This window comes from Macrotis lagotis, chromosome 7, assembly GCF_037893015.1.
Source record: "Macrotis lagotis isolate mMagLag1 chromosome 7, bilby.v1.9.chrom.fasta, whole genome shotgun sequence".
In the NCBI taxonomy this organism is placed as follows: domain Eukaryota; kingdom Metazoa; phylum Chordata; class Mammalia; order Peramelemorphia; family Peramelidae; genus Macrotis; species Macrotis lagotis.
In genome coordinates this window covers 119,300,425-119,326,463 of record NC_133664.1, presented here as the reverse complement: position 1 = coordinate 119,326,463, position 26,039 = coordinate 119,300,425, and the positions used below count along the sequence as shown (strand labels likewise).

At 37.4% G+C, this 26,039-nt stretch overlaps 1 protein-coding gene across 11 annotated transcripts in view; it reads left to right on the top strand.

Moving 5' to 3' along the window:
- Positions 1 to 26,039, top strand: part of MKLN1 (muskelin 1) — a 377,184-nt gene that overhangs the window by 274,070 nt on the left and 77,075 nt on the right. For all 11 annotated transcript variants that reach the window (XR_012470079.1, XM_074193675.1, XM_074193674.1 and 8 more), the window contains one exon: positions 9,062 to 9,274. Coding sequence is in view for 10 of the 11 variants with exons in the window: in XM_074193675.1 (XP_074049776.1) it covers positions 9,062 to 9,274 (213 nt within the window). In the remaining variant the exon portion in view is untranslated. The remainder of the gene's footprint in view (positions 1 to 9,061; positions 9,275 to 26,039) is intronic.

The following is a 26,039-nucleotide window of genomic DNA, read 5'->3' as shown; positions in this document are numbered from 1 at the left end:
GAAAGGCCTTGGGCAAATCGAACTGAAGGAATGAAAGTTCTCAACTTCCAAATGTTTCCAACCTCTTCTGTAAAACAACTATAGAAAAATGGAGATTGCAAAGTAGCAGGATATAAAATAAACTCACATAAATCATCAGCATGTGTATTTACCATCAAAGGCCAATAGCATGAGATAGAGAAATTCCATTTTAAAATGACTGCAAATAATATAAAATACTTGGAAATCTACCTCCCAACAGAAACCCTAAAACTATTTGAACATAATTTAAAATCACATTTTACACAAATAAAATCTAAATTACTGGAAAAATGTCAGTTGCTCATGGGTAGATCAAACTAATATGATGAAAGTTGCAATTCTTTCTGAATTAAAAATTATCAATTCCATACCAATCAAACTTCCAAAAACTTAATTTAAGAGCTAGGAAAAATGGTAAGAAAATTCATCTGGGAAAACAAAAGGTTAAGAATATCAAGGGAAGGGGTGGCTAGGTGGCGCAGTGAACAGAGCACTGGCCCTGGAGTCAGGAGTACCTGAGTTCAAATCCAGCTTTCAGACACTTAATAATTACTAGCTGTGTGGCCTTGGGCAAGCCACTTAACCCCATTTCCTTGCAAAAACCTTAAAAAAAAAGAATGTCAAGGGAATTAAGGGGGAAAGATGCAAAGCAATGTACCCAGCCACCCCAAATCTAAAACTATATTATAAAGGGGAGGTTATCAAAAGTGTTTGGTACTAAGTAATAGAGACGTGGATCAGTCGAATAGATTAGGTAGAGTAGAAACAGTCGTAAATGCCTATAGAAATCTTCTGTTTGGTAAACCCAAAGACTTCAGCTTCAGATACTAAAAACTCACTATTTGGCAAAAACTGCTGGGAAAACTGGAAAATAGTCCAAAATTATGCTTAGACCAACATCTCACATCCAAGATAAGGCCAAAATGGGTACAGGATTTATACATAAAAGATGAAACTGCATGTCAATTAGATCTATGGAATGGGTAGAAGTTTATGACCAAAGAAGAGAGAGAGAACATTATAAAATGCAAAATGAATAACTTTGACTAAATTAGAAACTTTTTGCACAAATAAAACCAATGTACCAACATTCAAAGGAATCCAGTAAGTTAGGAAATAATTTTCACAGCTAGTATTTTTTTTTTTTTTAGGCAGTTCATTTCATTCATTCATTCATTCATTTATTTATTTTTCCCTTTCTTTTTTTAATTTATTCTCATTTTGTACAAATGTTTTTTTACATTAATAAAATATTCTTGTTTAAGAGTAAATGAAATACCCCTTCCCCCCCATAAATATAGACTTGCTTGAGCGATAAAGTAAAGGGGAGAGAAAAAAATTAAAATAAAAAAATAATAGTAATAATTGTAGGTATGGCCAGGTGGCGCAATGGATGGAGCACCAGCCCTGGAGCCATGAGCACCCAAGCCCACATCCGGCCCCGTACACCCAAACAATCACCCAGCTGTGTGACATACAAGCCACCCCAACCCCACTGCCCTGCAAAAACCAAAAAAAAAAAAAAAGAAAAAAGAAAAAGACCCAAAATAAAATAGTAATAGTAGAAGGGATGGGTGGGTGGCGGACAGAGCATTGGCCCTTGAGCCAGGAGCACCTGGGTCCAAATCCAACCTCAGACATCCAAGGATCACTGTGCTATGCGGCCCCAGGCAGGCCACCCAGCCCCATTTGCCCTGCACCCCCCCCCCCAAGTAGTAATAATAAAAAATGTGCTTCAGTCTTTGTTCCAACACCAACAACTGTCGCGAGTGGATCACATTTTTTATGGTAAGTCCATCGCAAAGGTTACTTCCATATTTTTTCCACCGTTGCCATTGCTGATCGCAACTCCCTCCTTTCGTATTTCTCCACTACCATGTACTATATTTTCTCTCTCCTTTCACTCTGACGCACAGCAGACAGATCCCCGGCTCTGGGGCCAAGAGTTCCTGAGCCCCCATACCACCTCTTAGGCCTAGCATCCACCTGGCCCTATGGTCCCAGACAGGCCTTCCAATCCCAGCCCCTTGCAAGAAGTAAAAAAGAAAATATGTTATATCTGACCACTCTCCCCCCATGGTCCATCCTCTCCTCCTTCATTCACATCTCCAACCCTTCCCCCTCCCCCCCCCCATCCTTCTTACTCCAGATGCCTATACCCCATTGAGTATATGTACTGTTTTCTCTCCTAACCACCTCTGATGAGAGTGAAGTTTCCCTCATTCCCCCTTGCCTTCTCCCATTCCATATCATTGCAATAGCTCATTGTAATAAAGAAAAATCTTATTATATGAAATCTTGGCCTATTCCCCCCTCTCCTTTTTCTTTTTCCCATTACATTTCCCTTTTTTTCTATTGACTCCATTTTTTACATCATATTTTATCTTTGAATTGTTTTCTCCTGTGCTTCAACTATAAAAGCTCCCTCTACCTGCCTAAAATGATAAAAAGAAAATGATCAATGTTGGAGATAAAAAAGGAAAATGATCAATGTTGGAGAGGGTATGGGAAAACCTGGACAATAATGCATTGTTGGTGGAATTGTGAACTGAACCAATGATTCTGGAGAGCAATTTGGAATACCCAAAGGACTTTAAAAGTGTGCATAGTTGATGATCCAGCAATATCACTACTGTATCCCAAAGCGATCATATAAAAGGGGAAAAGACCCACATATACAAAAATAGTCATAGTAACTTATCTTTTTTTTCTATAGACAATGGGATCACTGCTTTTATTTAACCTGTACAGAATAAGAAGGCACAATACAATCTCAGTTATTAATATGTAGAAAAATAAAATTTTGGCAAAGTAAAAACTATTATATTGGGGAAATAAATAGTATGTCACTATTTTCTATACTCACCTAGCAATGAAATATGTTACAGATTTTACGTTTCTAGGTTCCATGAGTAGAAAATAACTTTGTCTACATTAAAAATAAAGGACAAGATTTTAATATATGCTTATTTAGTTCAGGCATATAGAATTTTACATGAACATAGAGAGGGTGAAAATATTTCAAGAGTAATAGAGAATCATTAATTTAATAGTTCAAGTGTTCAAAAGCTTATGTAACTGTCAATTAATTTGGATTTATGTTACCAAAACTTGGACTATAAAAAAGTAGTGAAGTTCACACATAGTAACTCTTTTTGTAGTGACAAAGAATTGAAAATTGAGGGTATACTAATCAATTGGGTATTGTCTGAACTAGTTATGATTTTTGAAACTTATGTAAAGTTACTGAACTTATTGTTCTGTAAGAAATCAAGAATGTCTGACCCTTAGAAAAGCCTGGAAAGACCTGAATTTATGCTAAGTGAAATGAGCAGAAGCAGGAAACATTGTACACATTAACAGCAACATTGTGAGATGATCAACTAAGATGGATTGAGCTCCTCTCGGAAGTTTTGTGATCAAGGGCAATCAGATTAACCTGTTATGGAAAATGTGATCCACATCCAGAGAAAAAACTGTTGAGTCTGACTGCAAAGTAAAGCATTTTTGTTTACTTCTTAAAACTTCTTTTATGGTGTTTCTTTCTCTTTTGTGGTTCTCCCCCACCCCCCGTTCTAATTCTTCCTTCTATACATGAATAATATGGATGTATGAATAAACATGATTGTATATAATACAAGTCATATCAGATTGTTTACTGCCATGGAGGTGGGGAGAGGAAAGGAAAGGAAAGGTAGTAGAAAAAAATGTGTAACTCAAAAGCTTGCAAAAACTATTCTTGAGTTTAATTCTGAAAAATAAAGTAAAAGCTTATTAAAAATTTAGTTAAGAATACACTTTTGAAATTTAAATTGCTCAGGTGCAAGCCAATGACTGCATGAGATATTAGAAAACAATAAAACAGTCAAAAGACTGAAAAGATAGAAATTTTTGAAGTATCTTATTAGAAAGCCAGTTGATCTGGAGAATAGATTTAGTAAGATAAATTTAGAATTTTTTGACTATTTGAAAACCAAGATTAAAGGAAAAAGAGGCTCAGCATCATATTTTAGCAAATTGAAAAGGGGAGTAGTCCAAATATCTTAGAACCAGAGAGCAAAGTAGAAATTGAAATAATAAATAAGTTGCCTCCTGAAAGAGATCCCCAAATAAAAACTCCCAGTAATATTCTAGCCAAAATTCAGAATGTTTCTGTCTAGGAGAAAAAAATAATGCACAGTCAGAAAGAATTTCATTGCCATATAGCAAGAACCAGAAATAGTAGCTGCTGTTCTACCAGAGGGCCTATAATGTGATATTCCCAACAAAGGAACTAGAATTGCAAACAAAAGAAACCTAACTATCAAAACTGAGTATAGTCCTCCTGGGGAAAAATGAATAATTAATGAAATAAAGGATTTTCAGTCACTTTTGATCACAAGACTGATCTGAATAGAACATTTGGCATTCAAGCATTGTCTCAAGAAAAATAAAGTAAAAATGAATAAGAAATCTTAAGTTACTTAATCTGGTTAACCTCTTTACATTTCTTGATGAGAAGATAATTTATATAATATAAAACCCTTAAGAACTGTATTATCTTTAAGGCAATTAAGAGTCTTCAGAGAGAGAGAGAGAGAGTGTGCATAGGTGTGAAGATTGTGTTGAAATGAACTCAAAAGAAAATGAAAGGGTGAGAAAGAGGGATTCACTGGGATAAGGCTTACAATTGATGAAATGTGCATACTTTCTTTTTTTTGTCAGAATTTTCTTTCGGCTTTCTCCCCCTTCCTTACTATATGACTAATAGAGAAATGCATATGTATAACCTATATCAAATTGCTTGCCTTTTCAGTGAGAAAGGAAAGGAGAGAATTTGAAGTCAAAAATTTTTAAAAATGTTAAAATTGTTAATTACCTGTAATTAGAAGAAAACAAAATATTAAATGAAGAAAAGGGGACTTAAAAAGAAGAGTTTTTTAAATGGGAGGAGGTGGTAGTGGACAACAGTTGCATATCATTCTGAGCAAGGCAGAATTCATATTATCAACTAGGAAAGTAGAATGGAAAAGGGCATAAGATAAACAGGAAGTTTAATAAGAAAAGGGACTGAATTTTCAGGAAGGAACAGGGCAAAAAAGGCAAAAGATAAATAGAAGAGAATAAGATGGAAGAAAACACAACAATCACAACTTATGAACATGAATATGTTGAATTAACCGATAAAATGGAAAAGGATATAGCATAATGGATTGGAAACCTGAATTTGACTATATTTTGTTTACAATAGACATATGAAACAGAATGATATATACAGGGTCTAAACTAAACATTTCAGCTGTGGTAAAAAAAAAAAGGCAAAGGTAGCTGTCACAGACTCAGAAAAAGCAAATAAAAAGAAACCTAATTTAGAGAGATGATTGGGGAAGGTACATTTTGGTAAGCGAAAGCACAGGCAGTTCTAATTTTGATATTGACCATAGGAAGGGATAATAGGCAGGTGAAGGTGACAGCCAGTGCTTGAATCTTAACTCTCTTCAGAATTGGTTCAAAGAGGTAAAAATAAGTATATATAAATTCAGTTGGGTATATCCAAGAGGGAAGCAAGAGGGGAGAAAACATAAAAGATATGGGAGCAGATTATAAAAGGGAAGGGTTGATTAAGAGAGGCAGAGGTCAGAAACAAACAAACTTGGAAAAGGATGAGGATAAAAAGAAGGAAAAAGATATAGAAGAAAATAAGATATAGGGGAAATCAACAGTAAAACTGTGAACATGCATGTGATGAGCTAAAGCATAAAATGGAAATGAAAAGCAGAATGTATTAGAAACCAGAACCCAACATTACATTGTGTTCAAGAAACACACTTGAAAGAGCTACACAAATAAAGGGCTAGAGTTTTATAACTCCATTATACTTTGGTTAAAGTAAGACAGATAAGAGTCACAATTATGATCTGTTAGGAAAAAAGTTAAAAATTGACCTAAATAAAGGGATAATCAGGAAAATATAATTTTTGCTAAAAGTTCCCAAAGACAATGAGGTAATATCAAAAATTTTTACTTTAAGTTTCTGCGGTAAAGCCTCATTTTTCAAATATCTAGAGTACTAAGTCTAATCTATAAAAGTAAAATTCATTCTCCAACTAATAAATGGCAAAGGTTGTGAACAGGCAGTTTGGTTTTTTTTTTAGGTATTTGCAAGGCAAATGGAGTTAAGTGGCTTGCCCAAGGCTACACAGCTAGGTAATTATTAAGTGTCTGAGACCGGATTTGAACCCAGGTACTCGTGACTCCAGGGCCGGTGCGTTATCCACTATGCCACCCAGCTGCCCCGAACAGGCAGTTTTGAAAGATCTCAAAACTATTTTTAATCGTGAAAAAAATGCTTCCAAATCACTTGATTAGAATAAGGGAAATGAATATAACTGAAGTGTCACCTCACAGCTATCAGAAATGATAAATGCTGTAGAGTATGAGGAAACTAGTTATGTTAATGAACCCTTGGTAGAGTAGTTTAACTATATTGGAGTATAATCTGGAATTCACCCAAAGTCTGTAACAATACACATATACTTTGCTCAATCAATATCACTACTAGGTCTGTATCCCCGTAGAGATAAAAGGAAAAAGAACCCATATTTTCAAAAATATTTATAGTAGCTTTTTTTTGTGGCAGCAAAAAAAGAAATTTAGGGGATGCTCACCAATTTGGGAATGGCTAAACAAGTTTTGACACATTATTTTGATGGAATACTAATGTTCTACGGGTAATGATGACAGTTGGTTTCAGAAATGGCAAGACCTATATGAACTGATGCAAAGTGGGGTGAGAGGACCCAGAAGATCATTTGTGCACAGTAATGGCACTGTTGTAATGATGATCAACTGTGAAAGACTTAGCTTTTTGATCAATACATTGATTCAACACAATTCCAAAGAACTCACAAAGAAAAAATGCTGTTCATCCTCAGCAAGAGAGCTGATAAAATTTAAAGTGCAAAGTGAAGTATAATTGCCTCACCTTCTTTAATTTTCTTACCTTTTTTTGATGTTTTGCGTGATTTCACATTTATAATTTTGTTACAATTGTAAAAATACCCCCCCCCCCCGATGAGAAACCTCAAGAACAGTGAGAGAGAAAAAAATGTAGTTCTCTATGTTCAGATTCCAATGACTCTGTCTCTGGGGTGAGTTGCCTTCTTTTTCCTAAGTCCATCAAAGAAGTTGCTTCAATATTTTTCCCACAGTTGATATTGCTAGCTGTATTTCTCTTCACTTTATTCCTCTCCACTCTCATTTATTCTGTTCTCTCTCTCCTTTCATTGTCCAAAAGTGTGTTGTATCTGAGTACTCTCTCCCTCAATTTTCCCTCTTGTCTATCACCTATTCCCCCCTCCCCCATGCCCCCTTATCCCATCCCTGTCTTCTCCTTTTTCTCTAGGGTAAGATAGATTTCTATACCCTATTAAATGTGTTTGTTATTTCCTTTCTGATCCCTTTCTGATGAGAATGGGCTTACTCATTCCCCCTTGCCTTTGCCTTTCCACTCCATTGAAAAAACTTTTTCTTGACTCTTATTTGAAATTTCTTAGTTCCTTCTTCCTCCCATTACTTCCCTTTATCACCCATTGACTCCATTATATTCTGCTCCTTCCTATGCCATGTCTATAAATGCTCCTCCTAACTGTTCTTATAAATGAGAAAGTTCAGATGAGTTACCAATATCTTCTTCCCATGCAGGAATACAAACAGTTCAATATCATTAAGTTCCTCTAAGTTGGTCCTTCTGGTCCACTCCCTCTATGGTTCACCAGAGTTTTGTACTTGGAGATCAACTTTCTATTCAGCTTTGACTGTTTCAATAGGAAAGTTGAAAGTCCCCTGTTTCATTGAAAGTCTATCCTTTCCCCTAAAGAGGATGTTAAGTTTTGCTGGGTAGTTGATTCTTGATTGTAAACCAACTTCTTTTGCTTTCTGGAATATTATATTCCATTCCCTACAAGCCCTTAATGCAGATGCTGCCAGATCCTGTGTAATCCTGACCATGGAGCCACGGTAGTTGAATTCTTTATTTCTGGCAACTTTTAGACATTTCTCTTTGACTAGGGAGAGCAGAGAGATTTCTACAGTCTTCCCTGTCCCCCTCACTGTCTGTGGGCTGTGCTCTAGAGTTGCAGGCTGGTTTCTCCTGATTCTCACTGCAGGTCCTGTAGCTGGTGCTCCTCACTGCACACTCATTCTGGTGTAGCAGAATTCTCTCACTGTCCCTTCAAGCTGTTCCCGGTGATCCCTGGGCTGGGCTGTGCTGTGGCCAGGGCTTTTTTCCAGCTTCTGATGAAACACACCTTTCCCGTGGAGCTTCTAAGTTATCTTGGACTGGGAAAATGTATCATTCAGTCGTTCTGTGGGTTTTGCCCCTCTAAATTTTGGCTGGAGTCATAATTTGATGGCTTTTGGATTTTTGGGGGGGAAGGAGTTCCTGGGAAATTCTGCCTTCCGCTGCCATCTTGGCTCTGTCCCCACAGGTTTGCTTTCTCAGGGTGAGGGGAGGAGTAGACTAGAGAAAGGGAACCTGGAACTAAAAAATTTTAAAAGAAAATTATTTAAAAATAAAGTAAAAACTGATCCCTGAACTAAAAATAAAAACAACCCCCCCCAAAACTGAGCAAATAGGTGCTAAATGGTTTAGCATCCAAATTATTGAAGGATTAGTTTAATGAGTTATAGAGAGAAATAGTAAAACTATTATAGTGAAGAACCTTAATTTATCCCTCTTATATATTATCTCAGATACTCTTCAGAGATACCCCTTAAGTATTACAAAATTATCACCATAAAATTAACAAAAATGTAAAAGAGATGAAAGAAAAGTTAGATATGATAGACCTCTGGAGAATATTGAATGAGTATAGAATGGAGTTTCCTGATTTCTCAGATGTTTAAGGTACTGAGTCATCTAGGTGGTGCAGTTTTTGAATTTCTTAATATCTTTCAAGAAATCAGATATAAGAAAAATAGCTGTGTTATTTTAGGTTCTGATATATCTTTTGGTTTCTAATCATCATTCCATGCTTCCACCCCTCTTCCTTCAAAACAGAATGGACCCAGTGCCAGATCTTGTCATAAAATGTGTATTGATATTCAACGAAGACAGATCTACACACTGGGACGGTACTTGGATTCCTCTGTGAGGAACAGCAAATCTCTGAAGAGTGACTTCTACCGCTATGACATCGATACAAACACATGGATGTTGCTAAGTGAGGATACTGCTGCAGATGGAGGACCCAAGTTGGTTTTTGATCATCAGGTATGGTCAAGTGATAAAAATATGTTTCTCTTTAGTAGTTTTTGCTCTTTGTTTTTACTTTATGTATCATGTCTGAACTATTAAGGATTCCTTTATTAAGTATTTTCAGATAATAGATCCAAACTCAGGTTAGGAACTTGCAGAACTCAGACCAAGAGGGCACTTATCAGATGTTGCCCTAGATCAGTTCCCTTTGGAAATACCAAAAGCTTTTAAGTTCCTATCCCATATTGTTATTAAGATCCTAGAATAGCACAACATTCATTACGTCAAGTAAGGAGCAGTAGAACCAGTCTAGTCTTTCTCTTCAAAAGTGTATCAGGGGCAGCTAGGTGGTGCAGTGGATAGAGCACCGACCCTGGAGTCAGGAGTACCTGAGTTCAAATCCGGAATTCTGGCCTCAGATACTTAATAATTAGCTAGCTGTGTGGCCTTGGGCAAGCCACTTAACCCCATTTGCCTTGCAAAAAAACCTTAAAAAAAAAGAATGTGTATCAGAATCCAATTATTATCTTAATGTCAGAAACTAGACTGACAGAATGCACAAACAGGAAAAAATACCAGCATAAAGAGGCATTATATTGGTAGGGAAAATAAGACAGCACAACTTAGCCACAAACTCAACTAGATTCCTTGTAAGAGATGCAAGAAATTTTTAAGAAAGAGTTTAAGATTTTTTTTAATTGGAAGCACTTGAGGAAAGACGTTGAAAAAGAAGTGAAAGAATTAAACTCTGAGACAACAAGAAGGACCAAAATATTGACTCCATGAATCAAAACAAAATATTAAAACAAAAGACTGAAAAAAAAAACAGAAAGAAATATATAGTATCTCATTAACAAAAGCAACTATCTTTTTTTTTTTTTTTTGCAAGGCAATGGAGTTAATGCCTTGCCCAAGGCCACACAGCTGGATAATTATTAAGTGTCTGAGGTTGAATTTGAACTAAGATACTCCTGACTCCAGGGCCAATACTCTATCCACTGCATCACCTAACTGCCCCCAAAGCAAGTATCCTTGAAAAAAAATTGGGGAGGAAATGAAAATTAAGATTCCTTGGACCGTTTGAATACTATGTTGAAAAGATAGCCTAAACATCTTATTTCAAGAAATATTAAAAGGAACATGCTCATATCTTTTAAAACCAGAAGGCAGAATACAAAAAAAATCTACCAGTTATCTCTTGAAAGGAATCGCAAAAATGAAAAATCCTAGAATATCATAGACTTTTCTTCAGGAATGATTAAAACTCCATTGTTTCACTCAAGGATAAACTGTTTACATTCAAACAAATTGCATTCTTCATCAGAATTCATAAAAATCTAATTAGACAAGGCCTGGGAAGAGAGTCTGTTAAGTCTTGATGATCTAAAGAGAAAAAAATGCAAGAGAAGGGAAGAGGAATACATTGGGAGGGGCAAGCAAAAATTATCTCAAATAATCAGGCTTTGCAATTAGATATTTACACAGTCAAGGAAGTTGGAGGTAAGGGCATACAGCTGCCACTTTAATTTCAGTTTTATCTGAACTGGTCAGAGATGGTAGAAAAAAACACTAATTGAGGTACTCAATTGGAAAATCGGAAAGAACTGGCAAAAAGAGAGTAAGTGAAAGAAAAGGCTAATCTTAGGCAAAACAATCTTACAAGATGTACAAAATCATTTCTAGCTCTTTTTGAGGTAGCAAAGAATGAAAATCTGATGAGGTGTCCATAAATTGGAAAATGGCTGATCAAGTTATGTGATATAAATGTGACAATGTTATTTTGCTCTTAGAAATGAAGTAAGTGGAACAACTAGGTGGCACAGTGAATAGAGCGCCAGCCCTGGAGTCAGGAGGTCCAGAGTTCAAATCCAACCTGAGACACTTAAGTAGCTGTGTGGCCTTGGGCAAGTCATTTAACCCCATTCTTTGCAAAAACCTAAAAAAAATTGAAATTCAATTATATGAGCACATAATTTTGAGGTCTATGTGGATAATGTTGCAGTATTGCTGAAATGACTTAAAAACTCATATTTGACAAATATTTATAGCATTTTTTTTTGTGGTGGCAAAGAATTTGAAATTGAGGGAATGTCCCTCACTTGGGAATAAGTTGTGGATATATGATTATAAAGCAATATTACTGTTTTAAAAGAAATGATGAGGGCAGTGGTTGCAGAAAAATCTCGGAAGACCTTTATATTTTAAATGTAAAGAATATTTAAAATTAGGTTTGAAAGAAAGTTGTCAGTGTAAACCTAAAGTAACTGACAGCTGAGGATTTTCTAGATACACAGTAAGCAAGTTATTGAATCTAATTGTCATTTGTTGGAAATAATTTTCTCAATAAAAGTTAAGATATAAATGAGGATTTCTAATTTTTGAGAGAAAAATCTTAAGAAATATTTGATTTTGTGAATCCAAGTGGTTCAGGTAGATTGAAGAAAACTGCAATGGATACTGACCCAAGTTAGAAAAGTGAAATGAAAATTTCTTCTGAGTTCTCCCAACTTGCCCTTCTAAATTACTTTAAAAGGCTAGTTAAACTAATTCTCAAAGCAAACTCAAGAAAAAAGTAATAGTGAGTGATTTTTCTAGTACTGGACAGTTTAAGAGGTCAAAAGGAATGTTTTGTGAACACTGGTATGAGGGCTGACTAATATCATGGCCCAGTTGAATTAACATGAGCTGTGGGAATTAAGAGGTAGCAACAATGCTGTAAGTACTAACCACTGGAAACAAAATGAAAAAACATTCAGCATCTCTACCATCCAGGTTGAAATTCAAGGGCAGAGAGAAGTAGCTGTGGTCATGAAGGAGCAGGGGTCCTACCCAGGTAAGGACCAGCACATATAGTAGAAAGGTAGTGAGCAGTAGTCATTTAAGGTCACACCAGCTTGGAAACACTGAAAACCTACAGGCCTCTAGATTTAGTTATGAAAGCAGCAGAACAACATAAAAATATTAAGATTAGGCTAGATCCCTACAACCCTGAAATTGAGCAGAATCCAACTTTAGTATAAAGTTCAAACGTAAGATGTATCCTGGGAAAATGAGTAAACAGTAAAAAGAAAGTGACAATTAAAAACTCCTAAGGTAATAAGGAAGTTTAAGACACAAACCCATGAGAAGAAAATGAGTTGAAAATGTTTGTAAGCAAAGTCTCAAAGAAAAAAAATGTAGATTGGACAGAAGCCTAATAAGAATTCCTAGAACAACTAAAGCAGTCTTGATTTTGGTTCTATATTTATAACCATGCTAAACATAGATTGATATTGAACATGTTGTTTAGCCATTCCCCAATTGAAGGACATCCCCTCAATTTCCAATTTGCCACTACAAAAAGAACTGCTATGAATATTTTTGTACATGTTGGATTTTTACCCTTTTGTCATGATCTCTTCAGGCTACAGACCCAGTAGTGATAATGCTGGATCAGAAGGTATGAACATTTTTATTGCCTTTGGAGCATAATTCCAAATTGCTCTCCAGAAAGGTTGTATCTGAGTTAAACTGACTTTTAAGAAGGGCTATGATTTTTTTTTAAAGGGTAAAAAAAGAATAGAATAAAGGGAATTGAATAGCGATCATAATTGTGAATGTTATTAATTCATCCATAAAATGGAAAAATATTGCAAGATGAACTAGAAAGCAGAATTCACCATATTGTTAAAATAAAGGACTGGATCAGAATCTATTATACTTCACCTAAAATAAAAAAAGGAAGGGGTAGCAGTTATCACTAATTAATCAGATGCAAAACTAGATCTAATTAAAAGAGATAATCAAAGAAAATATACTTTTCTTACTGGTACTACTGACAACTAATATTAATATGAGTGTATATATACCAAATGAGATAACATTCAAATTCTTTAAGGAAAAGTTTAAATGAGTTATAGGGGGAAATAGGAAAATGATACAAATTAGGTACTTAAATATACCCTCCTCAGACCTAGATAACTTAAAAAAGAAGTTAAAAAGATGAAAGAATTTTAGAAATGTTAGCTATAGTAGATCTCCAAAAAAAAAACTGAATAGGAGAGAAAGCATTATACCTATTCCTCAGATCGTTAAGGCAACTTTACAGATGGTCATGAATTAGGGTATAAAGCCCTCAGAAACAAATACAGAAATAGTAAATAGAACATTTGGGGATCATCACAAAATAAAAAGGTTACATTAAAGGGCCTTTGAACAGAGCTTAAAAAAATTTTGGAAACAATCTAATCCTAAAGAATGAGTGAGCCAAAGAATATAAAATGGAAACAATTATTAATTCCATTAAAAATAATGGTAACTCTGAAACATTCATAACAAAATGAATGTAATGCAGCCAAAGCAGTATTTAGATATCAATAAAAGAGAAATACCTGATCAATGAAATTGGGCATGCAACTTTAAAGAAAAACAAACTAGAAAAAGAACAAATTAAAAATCTTCATCCAAATACCAAAGTAAAAAATTCTGAAAATCACGAAAAAAATTAAGAAAATTAAAAGTTAAAAAACAGGCATTTAACTAATAAAAAGTTAAACTTATTTTATGAAAAAAAATTAGAAAAACTATTAGTTAATTATACTTTATAAAAGAAAACCAAATTACTAGTATCAAAAATGAAGATAAAATTAAATGGGTTTAAATGAAATCAAATTATTTTGCCCACTTGCCAATAAAGATTGATAATCTAAATGAAATAGTTGATGTTTGTAAAAATATAAATAGCCCAGATTAACAGAAGAAATAGAATAATACCCAATAGAATATGCTATCCTAAAAAAGAGATTGAACAAATTTCTTTTGTTCTCCCCAAGTGAACCCCCCCACCCCCACCCCCAACACCAGGTTGATTTGCAAGCAAATTCTGTCATAAGTTCTAACAAATTTCTTCTATGGTGCAAATTGATTTTGATAACTAATTCAAGGAATGAAAAACCAAAAAGAAAACCATAGTTCAATTTCCCTAATGCATAATGATGCAAAAAATTTTAAACAAAATACTAGCAAGTATGAACAGATAGAAAGTGAAGAGAGCCAAACCAGAACATTTTATATAGTAATAGCAACATTGTACAATGATCAAATTGGAATGAATTAGCCATTCCTAGCAATACAGTAATAATACAAAATAATTCCAGAGGCCTCATGAGTTGAATAGGTTAGGTGCACAATATACCCAAGTAAATGAATTCAGTAGCTTAATGTTTTATAGATCCCAGCTATTGGGAAAAATTGCAATGTGGTTTGGTAGAAACTAAACATTGACCAGGCTCAAAATGGGCACATTATTTAGACAGAAGGGGTGATATAAACAAATTAGGAAAGCATGCAAAAACTACCTAGCAGATCTGTGAATTGGGAAGGATTTATGACCCAAAGGATTATAAAACCATGCTTCCCCCTCTAACCTAGAATGTTACTACTAGGTCTATAAAGAGATCAAAAGAAAAGAAAAAAGGCATATATATATATATATATATATATATATATATATATATATATATGCAGAAATATTTATAGCAGCTCTTTTTTTGAGGGGGTAAAAAATTGGAATGGCTATCAATTGGAAAATAATTTAGTATATCTGAATGTGATGTAATAATATTGTGTTATAAGAGATGATCAAGGGAATAGTTTCACAAAAAAACCTAGGAAAACTTCTATAGATTGTTGCAAAACGAAGTGAGGAGAACCAGGGATAACAATCTACCTGATAATAGCAATATTATAAAGATAATCAAATGTGAATGATTGAATAACTGATAAATATAATGATTCACCTGAACTCCGGAAGTCTTTTGATGTAAAATTCTGTCCACTTTCAGAGGGAACTGATATTTAGAGTGCACATTGAAGTACTTTTTCCCTTTATTTTGTTTTTTTTCTTTCAATTGTACGTTTAATGTAGAAATGAATTTCTAAGACTTCATAAGTATACGAGATATATCTTGCCTTCTCAATGGGTCAGGTAGGGACTGAAGGGAGAGAATTTAAAACTGGAACTACAAATATTTATTTTCCAAAAATGCAACAATTTAAGAATAGTAAAAATTTTAAAATGGGAAATGACAAATTTTCAGAACTCTTTTTTTTTAACATTTTAACATTTCATTTGTTTTCTAATTATATACAATAGTAATATATACCCATCATTTTTTGCAAGGCTCTGAATTCTACAATTCCCCCTCCCCCCCACAGAAGGCTGTCTGACAGTCTCTACATTGTTTCCATGCCATACATTGATGTAAACTGAATGTTATAATAGTAAACATAACCACCCCCACCAAGAAGATGGGAAACCACAAGAATAGAAAGAGAGAGAGAGAGAGAGAGAGAGAGAGAGAGAGAGAGAGAGAGAGAGAGATGTACTTCAGTCTGTGCTCAGATTTCAATGGCTTTGTCTCTGTGGTGAGTTGCTTTCTTTGTCATAAATCCACCAGAGAAGTTGCTTCATTATTTTTTCCTCAGGTTCTATTACTAGCTGTACCTCTACTCTACTCCTCCCCACTCTTATTTATTCTGTTTTCTCTCTCTCCTTTCATCCCTGTCCAAAAGTGTATTGCATCTGAGTACCCTCTCCCTCGATCTTCCCTCTCTTCTATCTCTTATTCCCCCCCTTCCCTCCCCCCATTTCCCCTCATCCCATCCCTTTCCTCCCATCCTTCTCCAGGGCAAGATAGATTTCCTCACCCTATTAAGTGTGTATGCCATTTCCTCCCTGAGCCATTTCTGATGAGAATGAAGGCTCACTCATTCCCCCTTGCCTTCCCCCTTTCCACTGCATTGAAAATGCTTTTTCTTAACTTTCATGTGAAATCTCTCAGCTTCTTCATCTCCTTTAACATTCTCCCAGTACTTTCTACTTTCCCCCATCACCCATTGACTCCATCTCTTTACCACATCAGACCATTATTTTCTACTTCTTCCTATGTCCTGTCTAGATATGCTCATATGTTCATATGAGTTATCAATATCTTCTTCCCGAACAGGAATACAAACAGTTCAACATCATCAAGTTCCTCATAGTTAGTCCCTCTCTTCTACTCCCACTATCGTGCACCAGAGTCTGAACTTGGAGATCAAACTTTTTGTTCAGCTCTGGTTGTCTCGTTAGTAAAATTAGTAAAGTTTGAAAGTCCCCTGTTTCATTGAAAGGCCATCTTGTCCCCTGAAAGAGGATGTTCAGTTTTGCTGGGTAGTTGATTCCCGGTTGTAAACCAAGATCTTTTGCCTTCCAGATTATTATATTCCAGTTCCTACGAGTCCTTAATGTAGATGCTGCCAGATCCTATGTAATCCTGACTATGGAGCCTCGGTAGTTGAATTGTCTGTTTCTGGCAGCTTTTAGAATTTTCTCTTTGATTTGGGAGTTTTGGAATTTGGCTACAATATTCCTGCAAGTTTTTCTTTTGGGATCCCTTTCAGGAGGTGACTGGTTAATCCTCTTGATCTCTGTTTTACCCTCAGCTTCTAGGATCTCAGGGCAATTTTGTTGTATTATTTCTTGAAAAATGAAGTCTAGGCTCTTCTCCTGGTCATTGCTTTCAGATAGTCCAATAATTTTTAAATTACTTCTTCTGGATCTGTTTTTGAGGTTTTTCCAGTGAAATATTTTACATTTTCTTCTAATTTTTGACTTTTTTGGAAGAGTTTTATTTCTTCCTGCTTTCTTGCAAAGTCATCAGCTTCCTTTAGTTCCATTTAGTTTCCATTGAGGGAGTTATTTTCTTCAGAGAGATTTTTTATCTCCTTTTCTAGCTGGCCAATTCTGCTTTTTAAGGTATTCTCCTCATTTGTCTTTTGTTTTGCTTTTTCCATTAGGCCTAAACTGGTTTTTAACATATTTTCTTCAGTATTTTTTTGTATATCTTTCACCAAGCTTTTGATTTGGTTTTCATGATTTTTCTGCATTGGTCTCATTTCTCCTCCCAATTTTTCGTCCATCTCCCTTAATTGCTTTTCAAAGTCTTTTTTTGAGCTCATCTATAGCCTGAGCCCATTGGGATACAGAAGCTTTGATTTTGTTGTTATCTGAGTATGTGTTTTGATCTTCCATGGGACTAAAGTAATTCTCTATGGTCTGATCCTCCTTTTTCTGTTGTTTACTCATTTCCTCAGCCCAAGACTAATTTACAGCACTTCCAAGGCTTTGGGTGTTTTTTGGGGGGACAGCCCACTTGGACCTTTATTCCTCCAAGGTCTTATGCTCTCTAGCCCATGCTTTGATATGTAGATGACTGTAGCACAGCCCTCTGCCCTGGGGCTTTAAGGAGGGATCCAGCTATCTTAGTATGGAAACCCAAACTGCAGTATGTGAGTGTAGGCAAAATGCAGAGTCCTACTCCAGGGAGAGCAGAGAAATCTCTACAGACTTCCCTTACCATCTCTGGAAGTGTAGGCTGGTTTCTCCTGATTCTTGCTGCAGATTCTGTGACCAAGCTCCTCACTCCACCCTCACCCAGGTGCAGCAGAGTTCTCTCCCTGCCCCTTCAAGCTGTTCCCAGTGATCTCTGGGCTGTGCTGGGCTGCGCCATGGCTTTTTTCCCCAACTCCTGTCCTGGTAAAGGACATCCTTCCTGTGAAAGTTCTAAGTTGTCTTGCACTGGGAAAATGTATCACTCAGTCTTTCATTGGGTTCTGCCCCGCTAAATTTTGGCTAGAACCATCCTTTGTTTTTTGGGGGCTTTGGGGAGGGTCATAGTTCTCCAGAAATGCTGCCTTCACGCTGCCATCTTGGCTCTGCCCCCTAATTTTCAGAACTGTTAAGCATCATCAAGCGAGCATTTATTAATGACTGGCAGTAGAGATACAAATAGAAAGGACAAAACATTCTTTATTCTTTAGATGCTTTGTTGAGTAACTGTAGTTACCTATATTATTATTACAGACTAAATTACCAAATAAAAGGTAGAACAAAAGGAAATAACTGTTGTGGGGTATCTTGAAAGGCTTGTTGTAGAAAGTGACACCTAAACTTTTTATTGAGGGGGAAAAAATGATTCAGTGGTTTGAAAGTGAGAGTTGAGTCCATTGCAAAGGTACACAAATACAGAGATGGAAAAATAGAGAAAAAGCTAGTTTGCCTATACTGTTGAGTGCAGAAAGGGGATTACTGTATAATGAGGTAGATGTAAAGAATTTTCAAAGCCAAAGACAAAAATTTATTATATTTGTTGATCAAGTGGGGAGCCACTGGAATTTATTTAGTAGAGCAATTACATGGTCAGTTTTGTGCTTAAGGAAAGTCAATTCAGCAGCTCCTTAGAGAATGAACAGAATTAGGAAGAGAGATATGAATCAGGGATACAAATTACAAGCACATTGCTGTTATCTAGGAAAGAGGTGATGTAGACTTGACAAGATTTGAAAACTGATTGGATATATGGCATAACTGACTGAAGAGCTACAGTGTTACAAATCTTGGAGACTTGTAAGAATGACCCTGTTTACAAGAGGAGTAGAGAAGTTTGGAAATGATGATTGTTTTGTTTGGGCATATTTAGTTTGAGATGTTTCTGAGACATCAGTCATTTAGTGGTTAGCACATTTGTTAGGTACCTAGTAAATGATAGACATTATATCTGGGGATATAAATGTCATGAATGAAACATTAATTTTGAAATGATCAGTGGACAATTGACAGTGGACCTTTAAAGATCAGTAAAGAGATGAGTTTGAAAAAATGAAAGGAAAGATGAATTAATAGAACAGAACTAACTTAAGTTTTGAGAGATATAATGTAAGACTAAAGACAGACATTGGTGTTTTATCTCTCGTCATAGTGGAGAATTGGGTGTTTTCTCTCTTTTCAATTAGTTTAGATTAGGTTTGTTGCAATAATAATTAAAGGCAACATGCTATAGTATAAGAGTATTGGATGTGGATCTAAGCCTTTCTTACTCTTCACCTCTGACTTTCAATACTATGTAAAATTACTTATTTGCTCTGATCCTTTGGACATCTCTCTTATACTGTGATCTGCTTTGGTGGGAATTACCTGCTCCAGTAAAATCGTAGATCCTTGAAATTTACATTTATGCAGCATTTTAAGGTCTAGAAAAACCCAAAACATGTATTCTCACTTGAAACTCACAAATTGTTAATGAGGGTTTCCTCCAAAAATATTATTGGCCCATAGTCTCAGTGCTTGCCTATGTGAAAACACCTTTTTTCAGGTCATATTTAAATATTTTTGTAATCTTAACAAGGGATATCTATGTAGAAAGCTATAAACAGAGGTAACTAGGTGGTGAAGTGGATAGAGCATGGTTCCAGGAGTCAGGAGGACCTGAGTTCAAATCCAAACTCGGACACTTAATCACCTAGCTGTGTGGCCTTGGGCAGGTCATTTAACCCTATTGATTTGTAAAAACCAAAAGAAAAGAAAACTTCAAACGTAAGTGATTTTTTTTATATTTCATTATTTTGATCTCATTTGTGACTATTCCTCCCCTTTCTCAGCACTTAATAAATGCTTATTCCTTTCCCTTCCTTTCCATAGAAGGAACTATCCAACTTGCTAGAACCTTTCCTCTTGTCTGGACAATAAGGATTATTCATCCATTTAGTTTTTCTTGCATGGATTGTTAGACTAATTTCTTGTTTAATCATGGATCTCATTCAGCACACTATGTAAATAGGAGGGATTGGAAAATTGTTTTTATAAAGAATTGGATTTACATGTAAGTTAGGAGAGTATAAATGGCATAGTTAAATTTCCCTTGCATTTCTGTATTCTATAATGTATAAAGCTAAATTGTGGCAGTGAATTGTAGAAGATATCTTTTCCAAATCATTTGTGTCAAAATTGGAAGGAAATTAAGCATCTAGTTCAGTTCATAATACCAACAAGAATACCCTCTGAGATCTGTCAAATGGTTATTCTATTTATTTGAACTAAGAGGGAATCCCCTACTTATTGCATAGAGCATCCCATTCTGCCAGGGGCCAAGAAGCCCCCATAAAAAGAGCAAACAAAATTCCAGGCATACCAAGGGCCAAGATAAAGAAAAGAGGCCTCACCCTCCATTATCAAGAACAAACAGATCACAGACTATCCCTTCTCTCAGGCCAAGGCATACCAACTCCACCCCTAAGCTAATCCCCTTGTTCCTTCTCTACAATATAAGCATGTATTTTCTCAAATAAACTCAGACCTTATCCACCATCCTTGGGTCTCACTCTCCTTATTCTCACCCATTCCATTTCAGGCTGGGTCCTCCTCGACACCCCACTTTTCTGCCCCGCGGGTCGGGGCACGTGGCGCCCAACGTCCCCCTTTTTTATTTTAAATTTATGGGCAGGATCCCTGTCTTAGGCTGTGCAACTTCATTTTCATGCTTGGTATCCGTGACCAGGAAGGGGACCTTAGCGAGGTCCTTGTTATCTCCTGTAGGATCTGATGTTCCCAAGTCATGGAGTTGCACTAAATCCGGTCATTGGGTATCACTGCAGCCTTTAGGGGGTGCCTTTCCTTGAGCAGATGCACGCATACCAAGGTGGGCGAGGTGTAAGAGCAGCGAACCTCAAGGGTTCCATTTGGTGGTCCTCACAGGACACTTGGCTTTTCAATTGGTGATATAAGACCGAAACTGGTTTTCCAAGGGCTGAGTCAATTTGGGATTTGATAAAGTTGGTCAGTCTCCTGAAGGCCCATGGTCCAAAAGAAATTAGAATTAGGAAGCCAATTAATGGGCCTAGAAGGCTTGGGAGCAGAGTAGAGAGCCAGGGGGATGTGGAAAACCAATTTTTATACCATGCCTCACCTTTCTCTCTCTCTCCCTTTTTCTTTTTTCCAGGCTATCCTTAACCCTTTGCAGACTGTCTTCTACCAGGCCAAGTTTATCCTTAAAAAAACGGCATTCTTCCTTTAGTGCCGCGCAGAGTCCTCCCTGTTGTAAAAATAACAAATCAAGACCGCGTCTATTTTGTAATGCTACTTCAGCTAAAGAGGCAACAGAATCTTTTAGGTGTTCTAACCCTGCTTGAAGTTCTGAGAGATCCTTATCGATAGCAGAGCTAAGCTGGGTGTACTGTGCATTGGAGGAGACTAAGGAGGCAATACCTGTACCAGAGCCAACAAACCCAAGTCCAATCAGGACTGCGAGTGTAACTGCTGTCAGGGGTTCTTTTTTGTCTCTGATAAGGGTACCCCTTCCATGTTCCCAAAATTGGAGGAATTCCTCCGGGTAGTGGACAGTTAGGTGAGAAAAAAGGGAGACAAGGACGCAATAGTCCTTTTTCTCAAGGAATTGTTTGGTGTCCACAAAGGTGGTTAGTCCTGATGAGCAGGCAAGATAGGTATTAGGAGGGGCTACAGCATATCTATAAGAAGTATTAATAAGGGTACTTTGGTTACATACTGTGTCTAGCTGAAGAGGGGGGAGCATTTGTGGGCCAAGGAGACAATTTCCCTGACCAGAGATTTTTGCAAGAGTGAGGCCTTGGGATTCCCCAGTGCCCCATCTGAGATCATCTGTTCTGTTGGAGTGTGTGATGTTCCCGAATTGAGCAATACCTTCATAGAAGGGAGGGGAAGAGGAATAGCAGATCCAGCATTCTTCCAATGAAGAATTCTGTATCTGGGTCAAAGCTTGTACAGAGGCATTAATGAGGTGATCCAGTACCCAGTTCCTGTCGTCTCACAATCCCATTTTTACAATAGAAGTCCCCCGTTCTACCACATTGTGGGGCTGATGAGCGATGGTATCCTGGGCAAACATAAAAGGAGAGGGTCCCAAGCCTCTCTTTTCTATCTTGAGAGCCACAGCCTGTCATGCGATCATCGGACCCCCATACTGCGTCCCATCCACTGTTCCATTCGGATAATCGACAAAGATCTGGGTACAGGGGAAGCCAGGGTGTCGTGGAGTCAACTTTCGAGGTACTCCAGATGCAGAATCCTTGAGCATCTTCGACTGACCCAAGTGTAGTTAAGTAGTTGGTATGAGCAGGACAGCGGAAGGAGCAGGCACAGGACGAGTGCCTTCATTCTGGATCTTTTATCTACAAGAGAGCACAGAGGGGGATTCCTCAGGGGGTTCCCTGGGTGGATTATGTGATTTTACTAGACGCTCGGGTAGCCATCTAGCATTTTGAGCTGATGAATCATAAATACAGGCATGTCCTTTACCCCAGATAAGGACTGGGTCAGGTCCTTGCCATTTGTTGGAGATGGGATCTCTCCACATAGCCTGTGCATAATTGTGTTCAGTAGTGGGATGCCAAAGGAGATCTGCTGCAGATTTGGCATTAGCATCAAGGGAGAGGAAATTGAGGACAAAGAGGGCATGGTTAAGAATAGTTTTAGCATTGTTAAATCTTGGGGTAGAGTGTCTCTGACCCTTTCTGTAATTTAGTAGTCATGTTTTTGAGCGTTTGGTGGGCTCTTTCTACAATGCCCTGTCCTTGAGGGTTTTTCATAAGCTCCCTTAGAAGTTTTATAGGTAGTTGAAGCAATGGTTTGACAATGATCAAAAAAATCAGCCTTCCAGGTGAGGAACTGTCCTCGTGTAAGTACTGCCTGGACGACCCTGAGCCACTCAGAGGGGAGAAGATATCCCCCAAGGGAGATGGCTTCTAGTGCGGAGAGAGTAAAGGGGGCATTAGGCCCCAGGGGCAGGAAGGCAGGGGCGGTTAGGTATGGAGGGGGAGCGGAGGATAGGGGCCAGTCTGGGTTATTATATCTAGCAGCTTCTTCCTCAAGTTCTGCCTCATCGCCTGGGTCTGGAGGCTCTGAATCTGGGTCCGTTTCTGGACTGGACCGGAGATTCTTATTTCTTGTAAACACTGGGCAGGTTATGGGCTCCTCTGCTGGTGTTATCTCAGAAGGGAGAGGAGGATAGAGGGATTTGCTTGGGGGGATTTCAATAGCTGCTGAGGGAGATCTAGCTGGAGTTTTAGGGGGTTTCGCTTCCTCTTCTTTCAAAGACTTTATAGAGGCTGTACGCGAAAGAGGGCGAAGGCAGGACTCCGCAACTGAAAGAAGCTTTTGTTTTGTGGGGTGGTGCTTTCCACTATGTCTCTTATAAGACCCCAGTAAGAAAGGGCTGAAACAGGGACGGCATCGGGTCCTTCTATTTTCAATTTCTGATTAAGATCTCTTCCTACTTTCTGCCATTTGCCTGGGTAGATTTCAGGTCCTGTTACCAGAAACCACGGGCATACTTCATCTATAAAAAGGAAGAATCTAACAAGATCCTTTTTCTTTACTTTAACTCTCCTGTCTTTAAGTGCCAGTTTAAGGTCCCGTATAAAGACCTGTTATTTAGACAGCTTGGAACCCATGAGAAAAGAATGAGGCAGACGTCACTTACCTGTTCGTGGGGCTCTCTGGAGCGATCAGAGGGGGTCGCGATCAGAGGGGGTCGCGACGATTCTTCTTTACGGGGTCTGCCTGGCAAGAGTCTGTGCCTCGAGCCGCACGATGGGCGCCACGTGCCCCGACCCGCGGGGCAGAAAAGTGGGGTGTCGAGGAGGACCCAGCCTGAAATGGAATGGGTGAGAATAAGGAGAGTGAGACCCAAGGATGGTGGATAGGGTCTGAGTTTATTTGAGAAAATACATGCTTATATTGTAGAGAAGGAACAAGGGGATTAGCTTAGGGGTGGAGTTGGTATGCCTTGGCCTGAGAGAAGGGATAGTCTGTGATCTGTTTGTTCTTGATAATGGAGGGTGAGGCCTCTTTTCTTTGTCTTGGCCCTTGGTATGCCTGGAATTTTGTTTGCTCCTTTTATCTTATCTGACAGGGGGCTTCTTGGCTCCTGGTATGTCTGGAATTTATTTGCTCTTTTTATGGGGGCTTCTTGGCCCCTGGCACCATTCCACTTTTGAATAAATTTATTTGTTAGGAACACTTTTTTTTACCACTAGTCTAAATCTGCTTGTTTGAAACTTCTTTATGCAAGTTGTTCCCAAGGTTAACAGATAAAATCTCTCTTCACATGACCACCCTTCAAATACTTGAAGACATTTATCATTTTACCTCTGAAATATTTTCTCTGTGAACTTTCTTTGTTCCCTTGAGCAGTATTCTTGGCATAATCTCATACTTCAATCAATCAATAAGCCTTTATTAAATGCTTACTTTGTGCCAGTCACTAGTAATCTCTGAAGAAAAGAAAAAAGTAAAAAAAAAAACCTGTCCATCCTCAAGAAGATTAGTCATTCTGCTGGAGGAGATAGCAAGCAAACAATTGTTATATGCTAGGTAATTACTTTATAAAGAGGTAGTTCTAGTAGAAAAAGGATTTTATAGGGGTACGGAAGTGAGCAGGAATAAGTTTTTGCAGATCTATTTTAGATGAGTCTTGAAGGAAGCCAGTTATTCCAGTCTTGGGAGATAGCCAGTGAAAAGGCAAGGAATTGGAAGATAGAGCATTACCATATTTCTCCATGTATAAGACGTACTTTAATTTCAGGACCCGAAATTTGAAAAAAAGGTATTATATAAAGTTATTGAAGTGGTTTTATTCATAACAAAATTCATACAACTCCTCATCACTGTCAAAACTCCCATCCATTATCTCATACTCATTTGTGTTTAATGACAAATTGCTATCCTAGGAGAGGCTCTGACTGCTCTCCTGCCTGTGCTGTGGTCTGTGGTTGACCACAAGCACCCCGGGCAAGTTTCGTGTGCATGGAAGTATGCTTATGCTTAGTCCCTTAGGTTTCATGAACCTGTTGTGTCCTCCTTTGAAATCAGTCACTTCTCTTTGAGCAGCAATTCTTGCCTCATGCTGAATCATCTTTGTGGACACAAGAATTCCAACTGCCCTATGTTCTTCAATCCTGTCTCTAACTCAAACCATTTCACTGACTTGCCTCTCATGCCCTTCTGCCATGGCGTTTTCAGGCTGGTTTCTTCTTCCTGTAGCCAGTCTCGGATTGTTTTCTCACTTGGAGGAGGACCAAACTTACTTTCTGCAGCACTATTTCCATTCACTTTTGCAAACTGGATCACTTCAGCACTGTCTGAAAATCTTTTTCTGAGCCATTTCAGGGCATAATTTTGCAAAATGTCACCTAATACATCAGTAACAAATGTGAAACAATGAGCTCAAAGAGAAGTGTGGAAAAGTGGGAAATGCAAGTAAAAAAATCTACAACCACTGTATAAGATGCTCCTCCCAATTTTTAGACCGCAATTTTTTTTGGAAAAGGGTGTATCTTATACATGGGAAAATATAGTATATTCAAGAAATAACAAGATCAGTAATCAGAAGAGTACAAGGAAGTAAAGTTATAGGAAGATTAGAATATAGAAGGTTATGAAGGACTTTAAAAACTAAACACTAAATTTTATATTTGATCTAGCAAGGTATTTATTGAATTTATTGAGAAGAGACATGACATGGCCAGAACTGTGCTTTAGTAAAGTCACCTTATTAGCTGAATGGAAAAGAGATTGGAATGAGAGGAGATATGAGACAGAGTCACCAGTTAGAATTTATTGGAATAGTTCCAGCATGAGGGCACAAGAAGACAGAGTAGTGACAGAATGGGAAGAAAATATGAGAGTTGTTGTGACAGAAGTTACAAGACTTGGAAAGAGGTTGGGTGTGGGATAAATACAAGTGAAAATTCACGGATGACATACTTGGATTGCAAGTTTGAGTGACTGCAAGGATGGTTAGTGCATTTGACCTGAATATAAGGAGTTTCAGAAGAGGGGAAGGTTTCGAGGAAACAATAATGAATTCTGTTTTATATAGGTTGAGTTTGATATGCCTGGGGAACATCCAGTTCAAGATGTCTAAAAGAGGCTATTGGACATGCAGTA